Source organism: Schistocerca piceifrons, chromosome 2, assembly GCF_021461385.2.
Source record: "Schistocerca piceifrons isolate TAMUIC-IGC-003096 chromosome 2, iqSchPice1.1, whole genome shotgun sequence".
Taxonomy (NCBI): domain Eukaryota; kingdom Metazoa; phylum Arthropoda; class Insecta; order Orthoptera; family Acrididae; genus Schistocerca; species Schistocerca piceifrons.
The window spans coordinates 11190185-11211059 of NC_060139.1; the positions used below are offsets into that span (position 1 = coordinate 11190185).

At 36.5% G+C, this 20875-nt stretch overlaps 1 protein-coding gene across 1 annotated transcript in view; it reads left to right on the forward strand.

Moving 5' to 3' along the window:
- LOC124777999 (sodium-independent sulfate anion transporter-like) overlaps positions 1-20488 on the forward strand; it is a 78963-nt gene extending 58475 nt beyond the window's left edge. Inside the window, exons 9-12 of the mRNA XM_047253572.1 lie at positions 4108-4253; positions 8043-8207; positions 19890-20043; positions 20424-20488. Of these exons, the coding sequence (XP_047109528.1) occupies positions 4108-4253; positions 8043-8207; positions 19890-20043; positions 20424-20488 (530 nt within the window). The remainder of the gene's footprint in view (positions 1-4107; positions 4254-8042; positions 8208-19889; positions 20044-20423) is intronic.
- Positions 20489-20875: the final 387 nt, after the last annotated feature.

Here is a 20875-nt window from a genome sequence, read left to right on the forward strand (position 1 = left end):
AGTGGAAATTAAAATGTCCTGTGGTGCCTCTCCTGTTCCCAGTTGGCCGGTTTGACATTCTGCAGCTCTTAAAAAACCTCGCAATTATTACTTGATGGGATTATTTGTAATTGGGAGAACAAGAGCTCAGAAAAATTGCACTCTTCATTGATTATTAGGCAATAACTTTCTCTTTTGTTTGACATAAAACTAAATATAGGATACATAAAACCCGTAAAGACAAGAGACAAGCAAGACAGTACACTTTTCTTCAATCCTCAGTTCCTAGATTTTTTTCTCTCTAATCTTGCTACAGCTTTACATGGAGTGCTTTCCTTTCTATGAAAGAATCTATTACCTCAACAAAGTTTGTCAAACTTTTTGCTACATGAAAAATCAAAATGTCATTGTCTAATACTGCAAAAGCTGTTAATACAAATAGTACTCAAGACTGGTGTGGTTTCTCGATCTGATTACGTCTATTTTGTCACTGTCTGCTAGATAAAACAAAATAGGCCTTTCTAATATTGCAGCAATTGTAACACACATCAAATAAACCAGGCTGTTTTGGCAAAAATGGTCATTTTTATAACATGACAGAATATAATTCACAAAGTACCAATATTAAATGCCTATTAGGCCTACTACAAGCAAAAAGCTTTATGTTAGTTTCACATTTCATTCATACGCTCCAGTTTATCAAGCATGAGATCGAAACGTAGTAGTACAAAATTTATATATAAATTTGGAATCACCATATTCTTCCATAATTTGTGTGATGTCCCTATTTCTTCTCCTTCCTCATTCTAACAATCAATCTTGTCATCACTAATTCCGGAACTATTCCCGCCACTGTCAAAACTTATTCGCCGGTTAACTTCACTAACCCTGCCAGAATCACCAGTTTAGTTATCGCACGATTATTCTCCGGTTAGGCGTTTTTACATGTTCGTGCAATGCGTCTTCTGTACTACTTCCAGAATGGAACTTAAGTGACTGCTAACCAGGGTCTGTGCAACTGGCCCTTACTAGTGTAGCAATCTGACCAAGAATGTTCTGTAAAAATTTCATTTTATTGGATACACTGAGGAGACAATACGTAATCTTTCTTACATGTTAATCATGTTAGTCATTTATTTCCACTCTGGTTGTCTGAATATATGGATTTCTCTTGTAATTATAACAACGCTGGTCATTCGCAAAACCAATCAACCACATAATCAGACAGAAATTGGCATTCACCCGTATGGCTTTACTCCCCATCCCCTTTTGCCTGCAGGAAAATTTATTTCTAGATATGATGAGGATTCCCCTGACATAGACATCACGTACACTATGCACGCATTCAAATATCAACTTATGATTCATTCAGAAATCAGCTTAGAATGTGTTCAAAAACCAACAGGGATGTGTTTCAAAATCATATGAGTAACATATAGACCAACGTGCGCTGGATGCTAGGCACTTTGTCAAACAAGGTTTTTTTGCTCAAGAATATGAATTTCCCACCACCCCCCACCCTATAGATCTGGGCCTGATGCGCATGTGTGAATCTGGCAGGTTGGGGATGGGAGTAAAATTTTTCCCAGCTGCTTGCTGCGACTGCTTACACAGCCAACAACCACATTTCTAGCCAGAAGCAGGAGAATGTACTACTCATCTGTGACTCACCTGTGCATGCACATGTGCCTGCTCATAACTGCTGTAAACAGTTGTGACATCATGCTCATTGGAGGCAATTTGTTGTTATGAAGCATTGTATAGTCTCCCTAAAGTCTTTGACACATTTTGCTGTTGGCAGACACGTGTATGAGCACTGTGTTTTGTTGTTGTATAAGGTGCATTTCCTTTGCAAATTAAGTTTTATTTTCGTTTTTTTTTTCTCTAGTTCATGTTTTATTGCTGCAGTATTATTCTGCAGTAGCGGGATTCAGTAATATCCTTTGTTAGAGTATTGGTTCTTACCAGTCAAAATTATAAAAAAAATTAACTGAAAACTAAAACAATGAAAAATTCCTGTAATTCTAAAAAATTCCCGGATTTTTCCTGGTTTTCTCACAGATGAAAAAATTCCTGGGTTTTTCCCAGATCTCCCGGTTGTCTCGGGTCATATACACCCTGACTAACACAACACTAGTCTGATCAAATGCTCCATAAGTCAATCTTGAAAAACAAAAAAGGTGTAAAAATGTAGAGTGCTAGACAGCACCATGTAGTACGATACCAACAATGTAAAATAAACAATATGTATCATGTGGTGGTTATCTGTCAGTCCATTGACAACGCATTTGTCAATATTGCCAAAATGTAAAATTTTCTTCTCCTTATTTTGCATCTTTTCAGGAGAAAAGAACTGGGAAGTACTTTAAACTATGTTTCCCCTCACTTCTTTTATTCTCTTTATTGTGTGATGGGAGTAGCTAACAGTTCCTGCAACCATTTCAGACACACTTTTGAGCAACATTTTTGCTTTCTCATTTGCCCCTTTTGACAAAAATTTGACGGTATTGCATATAATCATATAGTAACACATGTCTGATAATGAAGAACTTTTACTGCACCTATGGTGTCTGAAGACTGTGATGACATGTGATTTAGTAAAAAGATAGCAAGTACACTTTAAGTGTGCAGGTTGGTAGACACAGTCAACTTCGGCATCACCTCTTTTGGAACATATAGACTTGCCCAGCACTCAGGACAAAACTTTTTTATTCTGCATGAGCTCTACCATTGATTTTGATTGCTTTGTTAAAATTGGCCAGTGCTTTTCTGAAACAAAAAATAGTTTCAGAACATAATTTTAAGGGCATTAAAGATACTATACATTTCTCCCTGGAACCTTTTGGGCTACTGATGCCATATGAAACGTTATTTCTAATTTCAATCTGAGTTGTTTGATTCTACACTTTCCAATCCTCTGCTATAGCACTGCTGTGCACTATAGGATCCTTACCAGACAGGATCGATGGAGTACACTGAAGAAGTCCTAAGAAGGGCAGCTGGTTTTGTCTTATCCTAAAATAAAGAAGAGAGTGTACATATATGATAAGTGAGTTGGTGTGGTGATCACAAAAACAAAGGGGTTGTTTGCCTGCAATGAGATCTTTTCACAAAATTTCAATCATCATCTTTCTACTCTAGATGCAAAAATATTTTGTTGTTGTCAAAGTGTGTAGGGAGGAGTGATCATCATAGTAAACTAAGAGAAATCAGAGATTGCATAGGAAGATTTATGTAATCATTTTTCCCACACACTGTTAGAGAGTGGAACAGTAGGGAAATAGTCTGAAAGTGGTCCAAAGAACTCTCTGCCAAGCACTCAAGTGTGAACTGCAGAGTAGTCATGTAGATGTAGTAAAATTATGTTGACTAAGTTTAAGCTGGCTGTAGCATTTAAAATTGTCAAACACATTTTCATGATCAGCAAAGCAGGCAATTATATCTATTTGCTGATAGAACTGGTAGCAAGATGTTTGCCCCTAATTTTTTAAAGCTTGGAATTATTTAGTCATTAAATGATAACAACACAAAACAGTGGAAGTCAAATTTAAAACAACAGTAAGATAATTTAATCAAAATGCACTCCTTCCATGGGATTCTAACATTTTTGTTCAACTTTATACAACATTTTGGTACCTTGCTTCATGCTCTGTGGCCCTACATAATTGTTATTGATCATAATTTCTACTGCCAAGACTGAAACTGAATTATCTTGACATCATAAATTAGATAAAGTAAGAATTTTTGTTTTCCTCATATTTACTGTTACGTCTGTCTGTTGGATGAGACATTGAGCTAGAGTGTCACCTTTGTGTTACTTGAGAGGTGGAGTGTTCACTGTTTCCCTTCTGTCAAGAAATCAGCAACACAAATACAAACAGTAATCTTAGCAGATATGTGGTTATCCTTAAGATGTAACATAAAGCATGAATAAATATATATAGTATGTATCTCGTGAAAGATAAATTTGCTTAATAAGCAGCTTGTCCACTCACTGGGGCCAGCCAGATGCTAATGCTACATGACTATTTCTAGGTTACGTAACAGACTCTGAAGTAATTATGTTACACTACACAGCCTTCATTACCTGATTATAATCTGCAAAGTCAAAATGTTGTTTCTTTCCAGAAAATGATCTTATCCCTGGATTTGCAACATTTTTTGCCTGTTTGATACAGCAACTGGAATTAGGCATCCTTGTGGGCATTGGCTTGAATGTACTATTCATTCTTTACAATGTTGCACGTCCAAAAATAAATATTGAGACAAACAAAGTAAGTATTTATAGAACAAAAGCGCTGGCAGGTCGATAGACACACAAACAAACACAAACATACACACAAAATTCAAGCTTTCGCAACAAACTGTTGCCTCATCAGGAAAGAGGGAAGGAGAGGGGAAGACAAAAGGAAGTGGGTTTTAAGGGAGAGGGTAAGGAGTCATTCCAATCCCGGGAGCGGAAAGACTTACCTTAGGGGGAAAAAAGGACAGGTATACACTCGCACACACGCACATATCCATCCACACAAACAGACACATATGTCATATATGTCTGCTTGTGTCTGTATGTGTGGATGGATATGTGCGTGTGTGCGAGTGTATACCTGTCCTTTTTTCCCCCTAAGGTAAGTCTTTCCGCTCCCGGGATTGGAATGACTCCTTACCCTCTCCCTTAAAACCCACTTCCTTTCGTCTTCCCCTCTCCTTCCCTCTTTCCTGATGAGGCAACAGTTTGTTGCGAAAGCTTGAATTTTGTGTGTATGTTTGTGTTTGTTTGTGTGTCTATCGACCTGCCAGCGCTTTTGTTCGGTAAGTCACCTCATCTTTGTTTTTATATATAATTTTTCCCACGTGGAATGTTTCCTTCCATTATATTGATAAGTATTTATAGATTTGGATATATTGCCTTACCCTCTTTTTACGTGGTAAAACTAACTTAATAAACATATTCAGACTAACACGGAACTTAAAACTGAATTATCAGATTCCAGAATTAATATCATAGGTTACAACACCTTTAACATTGACAGGGAAAATTTTCACAAAGGAAAAAATATGCAAGATGCTAAGAGAAATGCTAGATTATTCAAAGTAAATGGTCAAAAAGATGTATTCCAGTATGATTTTGAAATGAAGCACATGCTAATGAACTGAAATGGAAAGATTCAAAAAGTATATAGAGAAAGATAATCTATATACTAACAAGGGAACGTCTCCATCGCACCCCCCTCAGATTTAGTTATAAGCTGGCACACTGGATAGGCCTTGAAAAACTGAACACAGATCAATCGAGAAAGCAGGAAGAAGTTGTGTGGAAGTACGAAAAAAATAAGCAAAATATACAAACTGAGTAGTCCATGCACAAGATAGGCAACATCAACATGAGCTCAGGAGCGTCGTGGTCCTGTGGTTAGCGTGAGTAGCTGCGGAACGAGAGGTCCTTGGTTCAAGTCTTCCCTCGAGTGAAAATTTTATTTTCGCAAAGCTATGATCTGTCCGTTCGTTCATTGATGTCTCTGTTTGCCTCCCGCAAAACCCACATTCTCAATGTATTGTCCCGCACTACATTCTTAGTGGCCCCGACAATTATACTCACTATTCGCGTCTCGTCGCCGATTCCCGTAAGAGTTCGGGCACTGTTTGTGAATTCGCACAGAAGAAGAAGATGGTCAAGTGGCCGGTGAGCCTTAAATATATATATATACTCGACCATCTTCTTCTGTGCGAATGCACAGACAGTGCCTGAACTCTTCTTCTGTGCGAATGCACAAACAGTGCCCGAACTCTTACGGGAATCGGCGACGCGCCGCAAGTAATGAGTATAATGGGCGGGGGCACTACAAATGTAGTGTGGGACAATACGTTGAGAATATGGGTTTCGCGGGAGGCGTGCCAGAGATAAATACCTGCAGTTGCGCAATCCTCTGTGTCCTCGGTGGCTCAGATGGATAGAGTAAGGGTGTTTATTTCATTGTAAGAAAGATAATCTCTGTCTCATCATAGCTGGCTGATAACTAACACAGACAGGAGCAGTGGGTATTGACTCAGGAGTGAAGTTTTGAATAAAATATTCAGGGCCCGATTAATGTACGAGTAAAATTTCTGGAACAGGATACCCAGGTGAACTACTGCACAGACTACTATGCATTCACTAAAGAGATTTTCATCATAGCTGATCAAGATGTCCTCCCCATTATATCAGGATACAGGAGAAAAAGGAAATGTTTGAGATTTTAACTAAGAATGAAAATATAAGTATAAACAAAGACTCTAATGTAACAATACAATAAGAGCTGTAATGATACTTAACACAGCTAAAAGTCATAGGAAATGGAGCGAAACAGGTGGAAGAGGAACTCAGTATAACAATATGGTTTTAGTCAAAATTCACTGAGATGAATGTCATCTTACCTATTAAACAGAAAACAAAGAATAGTAATAGAAGAAACTGGTAAGAGATTCTTCTCAGGTTGGAAAAAGGCAGAACAAAGTGTGCCACAAAGATCTATCCTTGGTCCAATATTATTCTTGTATTACAGTATATAAATGACCTACCGACATAAATTCAGACACTATTCTTTATGTAAATGACTCTACAGCAATAGTCTGTTGCAAGAAAAGTGAAAATTTGATTAGTCATCTTCAGCAGTCTCTGGCTGAAATTGAGGCCTGGGAGAGAAATAATGGACTGAAATTAAATCTAACAAAGACACAAATCATTCACTTTACCACAAAACAAGATGTACAGGATATACTAGAAATACCTTATGAGGACAACCACCTGGCCACCACAAACTGTACCAAATTTCTAACTGTAATGCTGAACAAGAATTTATCATGGACAGACTATGTACATGCCATGTGTCACCATCTAAGTAGTCTAATATTTGCAATGAATGTTATAAGCAGTGTAATAGAAAGACCAGTCAAAAAAGTTGTATTCCTGCATATTTTGTATCTGTGATTAGATACGGTATAATTTTTTGGGGACCAGAGAAAAGAAACTTACAGAGAGTCTTTAGGCTACAGAAAAAAATCATTAGAGCAATGGCAGGTGCAGAAAAAAGACAATCGTGCAGACCTCTGTTCAAGGCCCTTGATCTTACAACTGATCCTGGTCTCTATATCTATGAGACAATTAAGTTTTCTAAATAAGACCCACAACATTTTGATGATAACGTTTTTCAGCATGATTATGAAACAAGAAACAAATATCTGTATAAGTTACCAACTCATAGGCTAAAACTGTTGGAGAAGACACCTCACTATATGGGTATGAGGCTGAGAAATAAAGTCTGTGAAAAATTTAAAAATTATGAACCAGAAGAATTTGGACATCATTTAAAAAAATACCTAGCAAGTAAATGTTATTACAGTGTAGAAGAATTTATGACTGACTGTCACAAATAACTGTGCCTGATGTTACATTTTATTCCGAAAAAGTACTTTAAGTAAATACTTATTCTTAATTTTACTTTATTTTCAACATGATTCTTTTAAATCATATTTTGGTACTTAAAATTACAAAATACCTGTAATTATTCTGCATACTTACAATTAGAAGCAGCTTTAAACTGATCTGACCATATATGACATGTTATGTGACAATAACGTTTCTATTCTATTCTACTCAAAGAAGAAAATACTATAAAAGGTACACAAGCAGACAGGTCTTTTAGGCAACTGAAGGTTAATGGGACAGTGAAATAGATGGATTTTGAGGATTTTGGATGTCAGAAAGGGAGGGATGGAAATGAAAAAATATGGTGTAAATGATGCTCTGGTGTGTGATGCAAAGCAAGATTTTATTGTAGATAACATTTGTTCTCCAAAGTTCCAATTCAGATTTACCAACCTCAATTTATATCTGGTGAATTTAACATTTTCTTCCATTTGCATTTACTTTTATCTATCCAATAATTAGCACAAGAACATATTGTACCAAAAAGTGATAACTCTTGTACTTTCTATGAAGACAGTCACTTTTTTCATGAATAATTACTTGTAGTATTTTAACAGACTATTAAGATTCTCATTAATGATAAATTTCTTATTCATTTCAGACTCCAGAGGGCACTGACTATCTAGAACTTACTCCAGATAGGTGTCTTATTTTTCCTTCTGTTGAATATGTACGCAACTTGGTGGTGAAGCAAAGCATGAGGAATGATATGCCTGTTGTAATTAATTGTTCACATATATTTGTATCAGACTACACTGCAGCCAAGGTAATAAATTATATTATACTTTCACTGGTTACATTTCTAAAAACAAAGAGACATAGTTCACAGTTTGTATTTTAATTATGCGTGACGTAAAATAGCAGTAACCACATGAGAGCAAATGTACATAAATCCTCAAGCAATCATGGAAGTGAGGCACTAGATTCACTTTGGTATCAGCTATGGGCAGAAATTGTGGTAACACACTCAGCACCATACCAGATACTGGTAAATTATTGGGTGTTGTTTATCACCAGTTTGTGTCCAACAAATTAACCATACTACTGGAGAATATTATTCTTTCATAAAAATGAATACATGTGGATGTTGCAAACTGGGGAAGCACCTCAGTTTCTGCACCTCACATGGGAGTACCTAACACAAATGATTGATAGGCAATGGTTTAGTCCAGGCTGTCTAGTAGTGTGGCCTTCTTATTCGCATGACCAGAATTCCTCAGATTTTTGGCACTGGGGACATTTCATGGTATTGCTGTATTCCACAATCAGTGGCAATGTGCACATGTTATGGGAGCAAGTGTCTCATGGGTACAAACAAATCTGAGGGTAGCCAAGTGTATTCACCTGGGTTCGAGGTTCTTTGAGAACGAGCACTAAAGGTCATACGATAATAAGGGCTAACCACGATGAGCATATCCTGCATTCAAAATTAAATTCTGCTTGGAACAGTTGTAAATATACCAGGATACAAACTGGCTAGCCATTTATGATTACTTTCAGAAGGCAAAATTCTTAGTGCAACCACCATGTAAAAATGGAATAAATATTACTTAACTTTCAAAATTGTTTGTTCCTTTATTAGGGAGTAAAGAGGGACAAGTTGGGAAAAGCTGGAATGGAGGGGAAGTCCCAGATTGAGATTAATGTAACTGGACCTTTAGGTTCCTAGGTTCCAGCCTGAGGAAGGCACTAACAATTGTCAGAGCTAGGAATCGTTTTTGTAATTTTTAAATGTGTCTGCTGGCAACACCTGAAATTTTGCCTTTGACACAGAAGAATTGTACACCATGGGGGCACTCACAGTTTAGCTGCTGAGCATGCTCATCATCATGACTTAACAGATCTAAGAGCCTCAACATGGGATTGTACAGCCAACCAGTTGCACATAACTGGTAGGTATACTAACCTAGGTTTCGACACCTATTAGGGTGTCTTCATCAGAATGAAATTTTGCTAAATCCTATGACATATTACAAAGAACATTAGGTATGACAAAAACACATTAACCAAGACAACAATTTTCATGGCACATAAAAGTTACTTTAATAAAATTACATTGCTAAAAAGCAATGGTCAGAATTTAGAGCAGCTATGCTCAAGTCAAAAGTAAAATAAAACATTCTAGCCTTTTCCATCTATGCCCTGGAACATCAGACTACCCAATGGCTTACACTGCATGCAAGAAAACAATATGAGTTGCACCACCTATCAGATGCAGACACTAACTGTGCCCATTTGAAACATTATAACAGGAATAATTAGAAAAAATACAGTCAATTTTAAAAACTAAATATAATGAGAGCTTAATGTCTCTTTGAAAGTGCACAATAGTCAAGCAGATTAAGTATAATAGTGCCATATTTTAGGCTTTACAGAAATTACTATTAGGTACAGGAGAGAATGATATAAGAAAAATTTCAAAAACGGGTGTAGAATCCACAAAATATTTGCATGAAGGTAACTTCAGTGAGCACATATCTATGAGATTAGAAGAAAATTATGTTTGAAAATCAGAAGCACAGAAAATATAGTAAAAAACAGAAGATTCAAAATTCCACTAATTGTTGTTGTTGTTGTCTTCAGTCCTGAGACTGGTTTGATGCAGCTCTCCATGCTACTCTATACTGTGCAAGCTTTTTCATCTCCCAGTACCTACTGCAACCTACATGCTTCTGAATCTGCTTAGTGTATTCATCTCTTGGTCTCCCTCTACGATTTTTACCCTCCACGCTGCCCTCCAATACTAAATTGGTGCTCCCTTGATGCCTCAGAACATGTCCTACCAACCGATCCCTTCTTCTGGTCAAGTTGTGCCACAAACTTCTCTTCTCCCCAATCGTATTCAATACTTCCTCATTAGTTATGTGATCTACCCATCTAATCTTCAGCATTCTTCTGTAGCACCACATTTCGAAAGCTTCTATTCTCTTCTTGTCCAAACTGGTTATCGTCCATGTTTCACTTTCATACATGGCTACACTCCATACAAATACTTTCAGAAATGACTTCCTGACACTTAAATCTATACTTGATGTTAACAAATTTCTCTTCTTCAGAAACGCTTTCCTTGCCATTGCCAGTCTACATTTTATATCCTCTCTACTTCGACCATCATCAGTTATTTTGCTCTCCAAATAGCAAAACACCTTTACTACTTTAAGTGTCTCATTTCCTAATCTAATTCCCTGAGCATCACCCGATTTAATTAGACTACATTCCATTATCCTTGTTTTGCTTTTGTTGATGTTCATCTTATATCCTCCTTTCAAGACACTGTCCATTCCATTCAACTGCTCTTCCAAGTCCTTTGCTGTCTCTGACAGAATTACAATGTATTCCACTAGTAGTGGATTGAAAACATTGAAAAAATTTGTGTTACGTAATTGTAACTGTTCACTGACGATAAGGCCATCATTTTCAGAAATTGCTTGAAAATCTCCAGCTCTTCAAGTACATCAAGCCTATGACCTTTCCTTTCTTTGTGTAAAGTGGAAATTTCTTCAACGGGTTTCGGTTTGTGTCTGGAAAGAAAGCCCATCATCGTTGATAGCAATACTGAGGTCCAAGTAAATATGCTGACAGTTGTTATTTTCTAACTCACAAGTGAAGTTGATTTTTTTCATGAAGACTGTTAAAATTGCAGACAAGTGTCAAATTCCTTCCCAGGAACTGCTGTATATGATCAAAATGTCATCTGCGTACCAAGCATAAGACAAACTACCAAGATCAGCAGCTGAAAAATTATTGAAGACTTTCTCTTCCAGTGAATCAACGAAAAGATCAGCCAAGATGACTGCCAGCGGGTTACCCATTGCCAGGCCATTAGGCTGATTGTATAATTCGCCATTGAAAACAAAATAATTGTATCTTAGAACTGTTCTTAGCAAATGAATTAGGTCCGTGATTTGCTCATCTGAAATATCTTTTTGAAAAGTACGTAAATTTTTTCTACGATATCAATGTTTGTTTGAACAGGTATGTTACTATGAAGGTTCGTAATATCTAATGAAAGCAACTTAGTATCTTGGTCACACCAGAGATCTTTGATTTTAGTGACTGGATTTTGACTGTTGACAACAGAATAATTTTTTTGAAAAACAAAGGATTGTTTATTTTTTCGTGAAGAAAGCTTGCTAACTCATGACATGCACTGTTCATACTGTTCACAATCGTATGTATCAGACGGTGACTTTTATGTACCTTAAACTGGGAACGCAATTCTGGGCCTGTGGATTCATATTAATAAGCTGTTTTTCATGAATGGTTTGAGCAAATGCGTAGCGCTGTTAACAGCAAGCCTAATTTCTTTTTGTATCATGGGGGTCAGAATCTCTTCTAGTTTGGAAACATTATTCTCCTCAAAAAATCGTAGAGTTTTAGATCAATTCGTTCCGAGTAGCATTGATTACAGCATTCCCTTTGTCAGACTTCACTATAAGGGCATCATTTTCTTTTAGCTTAACAATTATATTTGTAATCAGTTTCTTATCACAATCACATTGACAGGAATTCTTAAGTGCATGTTTCTCAAAAATACTACATACATGATGAGCTACCCTCATTTGTCAAGAAGCTTCTACTTTGACACTATCAAGGCATATTTTTACATCTACAATTATATTTTCTACAACATTTTTATCCGACAGGTTAGGCATTACATTGTATTTAAGTCCTTTTTCCAACAAGGCAGTTTCTTCTGGTGTAAAATCTATTTCAGTCTTTTTCAGAATTCTGTTGAAAAATTTTTGCTCAGACCAGGCTTTTTTACAGATAAAAAGCTTTTAAGATCAGCCAGTTTCTTCTCAAGTCTTTCTGCAATACAGTTCTTGTAGTTATCCAACCCATCATTAATAAAATCCCAAAATGCATCAAGGAGAAAATTAAAATGTATGGGAAAAATTTTAATGAGTTCAAGATACAAAACATAGGCCTGTTCATTTAATCTGTTCTTTTTCTTGTATAAAGCACTGATTTTCTCAGAAATAATTTTTTTAACTAGATACTGAAAACATTTTGGATTCTACATGCACTGTCTGATGTTAGCATGGGATTTAACGTAACCTGTAAAAGTTCGTTTTCTTCACCATGCTTATTAAAATTAATAGCAATACCTGTGTTTAACCATTTTCTTCTTATATCTTTATACTTTGACTGCTTTGACACAACCTTAAACACCTGGGCTGGTAGAAATCGTACAGTTTTGAACACAGCTGTTACTCAGCAACCGTATACTAGTTTCAACATAGGATTATTCAGCCAATCGGTTACATGTAACTGGTAGGTACATTGACCTAGATTTCAATATATACTAGGGCTGTCTTAATCAGAATGAAATTTTGTTAAATACTATAAAATAATACTTAGAAGATTAAGTATGACAAAAAGCGCATTAACCAAGATGAGACTTTTCATGATGCACAAAGGTTACTTAAAATCACATTGCTAAAAAGCAATGGTCAGAATTTAAAGCTGTGATGCTCAAGTCAGTGACAACTTATGCCACCAGCCTGATGGCCTCGCAGTGGGTAACCCACTGGCAGACATTTGGCTGATATTTTCATTAATTTGCTGGAAGGAATTCAGCACTTGTTTGAATTTTTAATAGACTTCATGAAAAAAAACAGCCTCACTTATGAGTTAGAAAATAACTACCCTCAGCTTAATAAATATTGCTATTGACAATGACAGACTTTCTTTTTGTATTTTTTGGAAAGCCACTAACACAGATCAGACTGTGTCCACTAGTTCAGGGCATCCTCATTCCCATAAGAAACCATTTTTCTATTCAGCCATTCATCGTACAGTCTCTGTACATTCGTCACCTGACAAGCTTAATGAAGAGATGAACATAATAGAAACTATTTGCAATTTATAATGGCAATGATCCCACATTAGCTGACAAGATGTTCAAAGTGAAAACTGCCTCTGAAGTGACCACTTTAGCCTTCAGTACCATTCCTGACAGTAACAGTACAAAAATGGTTTCTCATTTCACGTTTTGCCCATATTTCGTATAAAATTTGTCATCTACTGATTAAGAAATATGGATTCAAAGTTGCCTATTCCGTGAACAACAACAATTTCCAAACACTGCATTCACAATCTCGAGTCCACTGTTTGATACGTTATTCAGGAGTGTGTAAAATCACTTGTGATACGTGTCTCGTTTATTATATAGGACAAATTGGAAGGTCTTTTAGTGTCAGGTACAAGGAACATTTGTTGGGAAAAAGAAGCCATAATGTACCACTTTTGCTGATCATCTTCTAATTTCTGGACACAAATTGAAACCCGCTGAAGAAATTTCCAGTTTACATATGGAAAGGAAAGGTCATAGCCTCAATGTACTCAAATAGTTGGAGATTTTCAAGAATATTTCTAAGAACAATGGCCTTATCCTCAATGAACACTTACAACTATGTAACTTGCTTAACATATATACATCATCCACCACCTCTAATGGTGGTTCTACTATAATGACATGCTAGTATATATGAGTTTAAATTTATTAATGCTATTTCAGTTCCTCTACACCAATGTTCAGTAATGCATGTGACTGAACTGTTTAAAGTTTGTAGTTCCGCAACAATTAGAAGTGGAACTACAAACCTTAAATAGTTCAGTCACATGCATTACAGAACATTGGTGTAGAGGAACTAAAATAACATTAATAAATTTAAACTCATATATACTAGCATGTCATTATAGTAGAACCACCATTAGAGGTGGTGGATCATGTATATATGTTAAGCAAGGAATTGCCTATAAAATTAGAAATGATATTAATTCGTAAGTGAGGAAAAACACATAGAAATATCAGCCATAGAGATAAGCAAGACAGATGAGGCACAAAGGTTAACTATAATATGTATTTACTGTTCACCCAGTGGTGATATAGATACTTTCACTGCAAAACTAATCCAGATTCTAGACATGGCTTCGAATCCTAAAGGGAAGGTTCTCATTTGTGGAGACTTAAATATAAACACGCAAAACCCAGATAGATTCTGTAACTCATTCTTGAATATATTGCGCTGTTATAAGTTATCACCATTAGTTAACAGAGCCACGAGGACAGCCAAAAATTCATCATCAACAATTGATCACATCATCACAGACATAGATAAAGAAAGTTGTGAAATTGTTGTAGATAACCTTGGCCTTTCTGATCACTCCTGTCAAATCCTAAAATTAAACATAAATATAGACAATACAACTAAAATACACATACAGAAGGGTTTTCTTCAAACCAAACAGATCATAATTTGCCAAGCAAATAAACAGTATAACTTGGGAAGAAGTGTATGCTGAAACTAGTGTAAATAAGAAATTTTCTAAATTCAAATCACTATTTAAACTCAGATTTGATGAAGCATTCCCACAGGTGCAAACTGCAGTACACTCACACAAAAGAAATACCTGGGTGACCAAAGGAATAAGGAAATCCTCTGCAACACTCAAACAACTGAACAGGTTAAAAAACTACCATAGTGATCCTGGTTTCCTAAACTACTACCACACATACAAAAGAATATACAGAAGAGTATTACGAGATGCAAAAAAAAAGCCCACAATGACAGTATTATAGAAAAGGCAGAAAATAAAATTAAAGCAGCCTGGACTGTTACCAAACAGGAAACAAACAGTAATAAATTAGAAACAGTAAACATTCAAATTAAACATAATGGTGCTATTATACATAACCCAAATACACTAGCAAATACTGTAAATAAGTACTTCAGCAGTGTTGCTACCAAGCTACAGCAAAAGTTTGGCAAAAACAGCCTGAATAAAAATTGAACTATATGGCTAACTCAATGTTACTGTTACCGACTTCTACAGAAGAAGTAAGGATGGTTGTGAAGAATCTAAAGAATAAAACATCAGTAGGTTTAGATGAAGTGCCAGTGTGCTTACTGAAGGACTGCATTGACAGCATACAACATCCTTTGGCACGCACCACAAATGAATCTTTCACTGCAGGCTGCTTCCCAGAATACTTAAAATGTGCAAAAGTCCTGCCTCTATTTAAGAACGGCGATCCAGAAAATATAGAAAACTATAGGCCCATCTCATTACTCTCATCCTTTTCCAAGGTAATAGAAAATATAATGAAAAAGAGACTAATGGATTTCATAAACAAGTACAACCTACTGTGTAAAGAACAGTTTGGTTTCAGGCCAGGAAGAAGCACAGGTTCAGCAGTAGCTCACTTCACAAATTTTTTCTTAGAAGCACTGGACGAAGGTGAACATGTAGCAGGCATATTCCTTGACCTTAGCAAAGCATTTGACATGGTAGACCACAAAATACTACAAAACAAAATGGAGGCACTAGGAATATGGGGAACAGTAAATAATTGGTTTCAATCGTACTTGAAAAATAGGGTACAGTGTGTAGAGATCTCACAAACGAAGTTCAGCAGATTGACAAAACACATTTCCAAACCAGAACATATTAACATAGGAGTCCCTCAGGGAAGTGTGTTAGGGCCAATACTCTTCCTAATATATATCAATGATTTTCCCCAGAGTGTCAAATACGGGGAAGCAATACTATTTGCAGATGATAGCAGCATCCTTATCAGTGATGAGTCACCAGACAAATTGAGAGACAAAGCTGAAGAAACTCTCGATCATGTATGCAAGTGGGTAGTAAGCAACAAATTAACCCTCAATATTAAAAAAAACAAACAGTATTAATTTCCACATAAATAAAAAACATAATAGCATAGGCCTAAAAGTTAAAAGATGAACTTATAGATTGTGTCACAAACACAAAATTCCTAGGAATGCATGTTGACTCACAGCTTAACTGGACTGACCATATTGCAGCACTAGAAAAGAAAATTGCTACTGCTTGCTATGCACTCCGGATAATTATGTCAGTATGTAATAGTTCATGTGCTAAGACTACATACTTTGCATATGTGCATTCAATAATTAGTATGGCATAACCTTCTGGGGTACAAATGTGCAGAACATACAAGCAATTTTCAAGCTGCAAAAGAGGGCTGTACGAATAATAACAAAAAGCAGCAAGAGAGCTCACTGTACTGATTTATTCAAAACCATGGGAATCTTGACAGTACCATGTGAATACATCTTTCAGACTGTGATATATATAAAGAAACACATTGACCAGTACACACAAAACAGATCTATACACCAACACTGGACTAGATCCTGCCACCATTTGCATCTCATACGAAAAAACAAAACAAAAATCCAAACTAGTTTATTATTTAATGGAATAAAAATGTATAATAGACTTCCAGAAGAGATCAAAGCTGAAACTGGAATACATGCCTTTAGGAAAGCTGCAAAAAGTTATTTAGCAGATAAATGTTACTATACTGTCAAAGAATACTGTAAATGACATGTGTTTACCTCAATTCATGCAAGAGTACCTTTGTAAATTTATATTTATCTGCAATTAAGATTGGTGTGTATTTGTTTTGTGTAACCCATGCAAGAATACATTTGTAAATTTATATTTATTTGTAACTAAGATTGGTGTGTATTTGTTTTGTGTACAAACACTTAAGTTGCACCATAGAAATATGTATTACCAGAAGTACTATTATGTATATACTCATTCCATGTATACAGTTGACGACATCCATACAACACAAGTTGTCTACAGATGAATAAATAAATAAATAAACAAAAATTTTTTCAATGGTTTCAATCCACTGCTTGCGGAATTTTGATTGTTCTATTTTTTGCTATATTTTCCCTGCTTCTAGTTTTCAGTCGTCATTTTCTTCTAATCTCATAGATATGTGGTACCCAAGTTACATTCATGCAAATATTTTATGGATTCTACAGCTGTTTTTAAATTTTTTTCTATATCGTTCTGTCTTTTACGTGATAGCAATTTCTGTAAAGCCTAACAGATGGCTCTATTACACTTAATCTGCTTGACTGCAGTGCATTTTCAAAAAGACATTAAGCACTCTCTGTATTTTGAGTTTGATGCAGCTCTCCATGCTACTCTATCCTGTGCAAGCTTCACCAGTTCCAAGTAACTGCTACAACCTACATCCTTCTGAATGTGCTTAGTGTATTCATTTCTTGGTCTCCCATTACAGTTGTTACCCTTCATGCTTCCCTCCAATACTAAATTGGTGATCCCTTGATGCCTCAGGATGTGTCCTACCAACCGATGCCTTCCTTTAGTCATGTTGTGCTACAAATTCCTCTTCCCCCCCAATTCTGTTCAGTACCTCCACAGTAGTTATGTGATCTACCCATTTAATCTTTGGAATTCTTCTGCAGCACCACATTTCGAAAGCTTCTATTCTTTTCTTGTCTAAACTATTTAGTGTCCATGTTTTGTTTCCATACATGGCTACACTCCATAGAAATACTTTCAGAAAAGATTTCCTGAGACTCTATACTTGATGTTAACGAATTTCTCTTCTTCAGAAATGCTTTCCTTGCCAGAGGGGGAGGAGGAGATTGGCAAAGAGAGGGGGAGGAAGAGAGTGACGAAGAGAAGAGGAGGAAAAGGAGGAGATGGAGGAGGAGATGGAATAAGAAGGGGAAGATGAACATGGACAGAGAGCGAAGGAGCAGCTGGACAGAGGGGGGAGTAACAGATTGACAGGGAGAGGAAGCAGAAGGAGATGGATAGAGAGGGGCAGGAGGAGATGGACAGAGAGAGGGGCAGAAGGAGATTGACAGAGAGTGAGTGGTGGAGAAGGTGGACAGAGAAAGGTGGAAGGAGGAGGTGGATTAATAGGTGACTGGAATAAATACGTACCTGGACCATGCCGCGTACTCTGCTAGTCTTCAATAAAATTTGTCTGAGCGTGTGACTCTCTAGGTGTGTTGCTATACAGACTACTATTTTGCCTGTTGTTGCAAATGCCATTCATCATGGTAATGTATTGGGCCAGCAAAATATAAAGATCTCATTTTCTAACATTTCATCCTAACCCTATTCAGTTGCTACTGAACTCTATTTTTGATTCTGTGGGAGGTGGGGTCAGCTCCCCTTTATTGAGAGTTACTGACTAATATTGATGGATGAGAAGTAGGTGAGTATAGTGATAAACTACAGTACTCCTACTACTACTACCAAAGTTCTTGTTGGTGGCTATGACAATGCACTGTTTGTCATCATCCCCAATGGGGCAGCCTCATGAATGCTAGCAATAACAATCAACCCCTGGCTTCTCACTCCTATCATCCAATCAAAAATCTGGCTCAATAACATTCTTGGCAATTGATACTACAAAGACAACGAAATATCAGATCTGAATGTGCCAATGGATCACCAGCCTGACAAAAGCCACATGCAGCAATGGCCAAAACATTAGCATGAAACTCTGATGACATGGTCATTACCCAGGAAAGCTTTTTTGAGGATAACAATGACCACCGATGTATTTTTTCACTTATATCCAAGTCATTAGAACATGCTTCATGAAGCATGAGGCAAGCATTCAGACTGGACAACACAGCAAGTCTTTTAGGCAGAACATCGTACTGTGTGTGTAACAAAACTATACTGTTTTCAAAATTTTGCACACTTGCTACACAGCCCTTAAGACAAAAGTACAAGAGATGACTGATGTAGTAAAATTATGGATGTGGGCTTGCATTGTCTTTCAGCTGTCAGAAATAGTCAGTTTACAGGTTGACAGTGGTTACAAGAAAACCCCACTTAGTGTGGCAGTACTAGCATCCTCCTCATTCATGAATGCCAGACAACAGAAATAGAAATAAAAATTACTGTCAGTAAATAACATCACCTCCATTCCCACCTGTACCCATGCCGTCCATCCAGTTAATCACAAACTGAGTTTAGTAATTTGCCTGATAACTGATACTAGGGGCAGAATAAAATCTCAATATATTAGATCTGAATTTTGTACACATCCGCCATAATGAATAACATTTAGAACAATGACTTAAACATTGGTGAATATGACAGAGGTCCAATGTGGTTGTGCACCCGGTAAAGTTTTCATGAAAACCACAATTCTAATTAGCAGTACCTGAAAGTAAGGTGGCAGTGTGTGACTGAGTAAAGCCCACACAAGAAGAGGGAGAGATGTCACACACACACACACACACACACACACACACACACACATTCTCTGTTCTTTTGTTGCTGTATTAATTATATTCTGTCTAGGAGTTTCCCACATTAAATTAATTTCTTATTTTTACTTTGTCTTCACAGGAAGTGCCACTTTAATGGGAATATGTATACCCAATTAAAGCTATAATGTGTCACATTAAATATAAACCCAGGGTAAAATACCTATTTCCTGTTAGGACTTGGTTTTGCTAGTTGAAATGATAAGTAATTGTGTGCTTTATGCTGCCTGTTACGTTCATCACAATAAGTATGTTGTTTTAGCCTAATGTGATAGCATAGTGTACCAGTGACCTCATCTCAGAATGAAAGAAATTTAGTTGTCCACTACTTACAGGTGATTGACTGCCTTACACATGACTTCAGCAAAAGACAACAGCCACTTTTCTTCTATAAACTAAAGCCAAGTATAGTGAAGATGTTCCAAGGGCTACATCCAACAGAATTTGTTGTTTATCATGATCACAATGAACTGGAGAGTCTTATCAGAGGTAAGATCTACTTCCACAGTTGTTTGTAATTTTTTCAATTCTGTAACTGTTTGTCACCGATTAATAACATTCCACTCAAGTATCTGAAAAGGATTTCAAGCACATGTACATTGTTTACTCTAGTTTGCTGTACTTTAAACATAGTTTTCCTGCCAGTACTTTGGAGGCTGCCTGCAATGGTTTCCCAGTGGGTGATGGGTTCACCAGTTCCCTACACCAGGACTAGTATACTCATTCGTCAGGGGCCAGTCTTTTGTAATATTTTCATGTCGTGTGTTTTTAACTGTTATAGTTGATTTATTAGAGGTTTAAAATATTTCCTGTATCTGCAAGTACAAAAAAGGTCAAATATGTGAATTAATTTGTGTTTTGTTTCACAGCTCACAAAAAGTACATGGCTGCACGTAACGGTATTTCTGAACTCAGTTTTGTTAGTACTGGATGACTACCACAAGAAGCTTACAAGAATCCTCATTAACTTGAAAATGGAGCTTCCTCAAGTGCAAATGTTTAAGTATGAATCAGTATTATGCTTTGAGAAATGAGATTAGCAAAATGTGTGCTGAAACTGAAGACATATTTATATTAGTTCTAGTCAAAATACATGTCAACTGCTTTCCAACACAACTGAAATAAGGACAAAATATGTTATTAGGTAGTTGTATGTACAAAGCTAAAAACCAATAACACATTTACTTTCTTCTGAAATGCCTAAGTACAAAAGTGTCTGTCATTACAACAGTGACAATATCAGTAGACAAATCAAATGTGTTACACACTAACTTTCCACAAAAAGAAAGCTGTGAAGTATTTGCTTTGAACTGATTTGTCA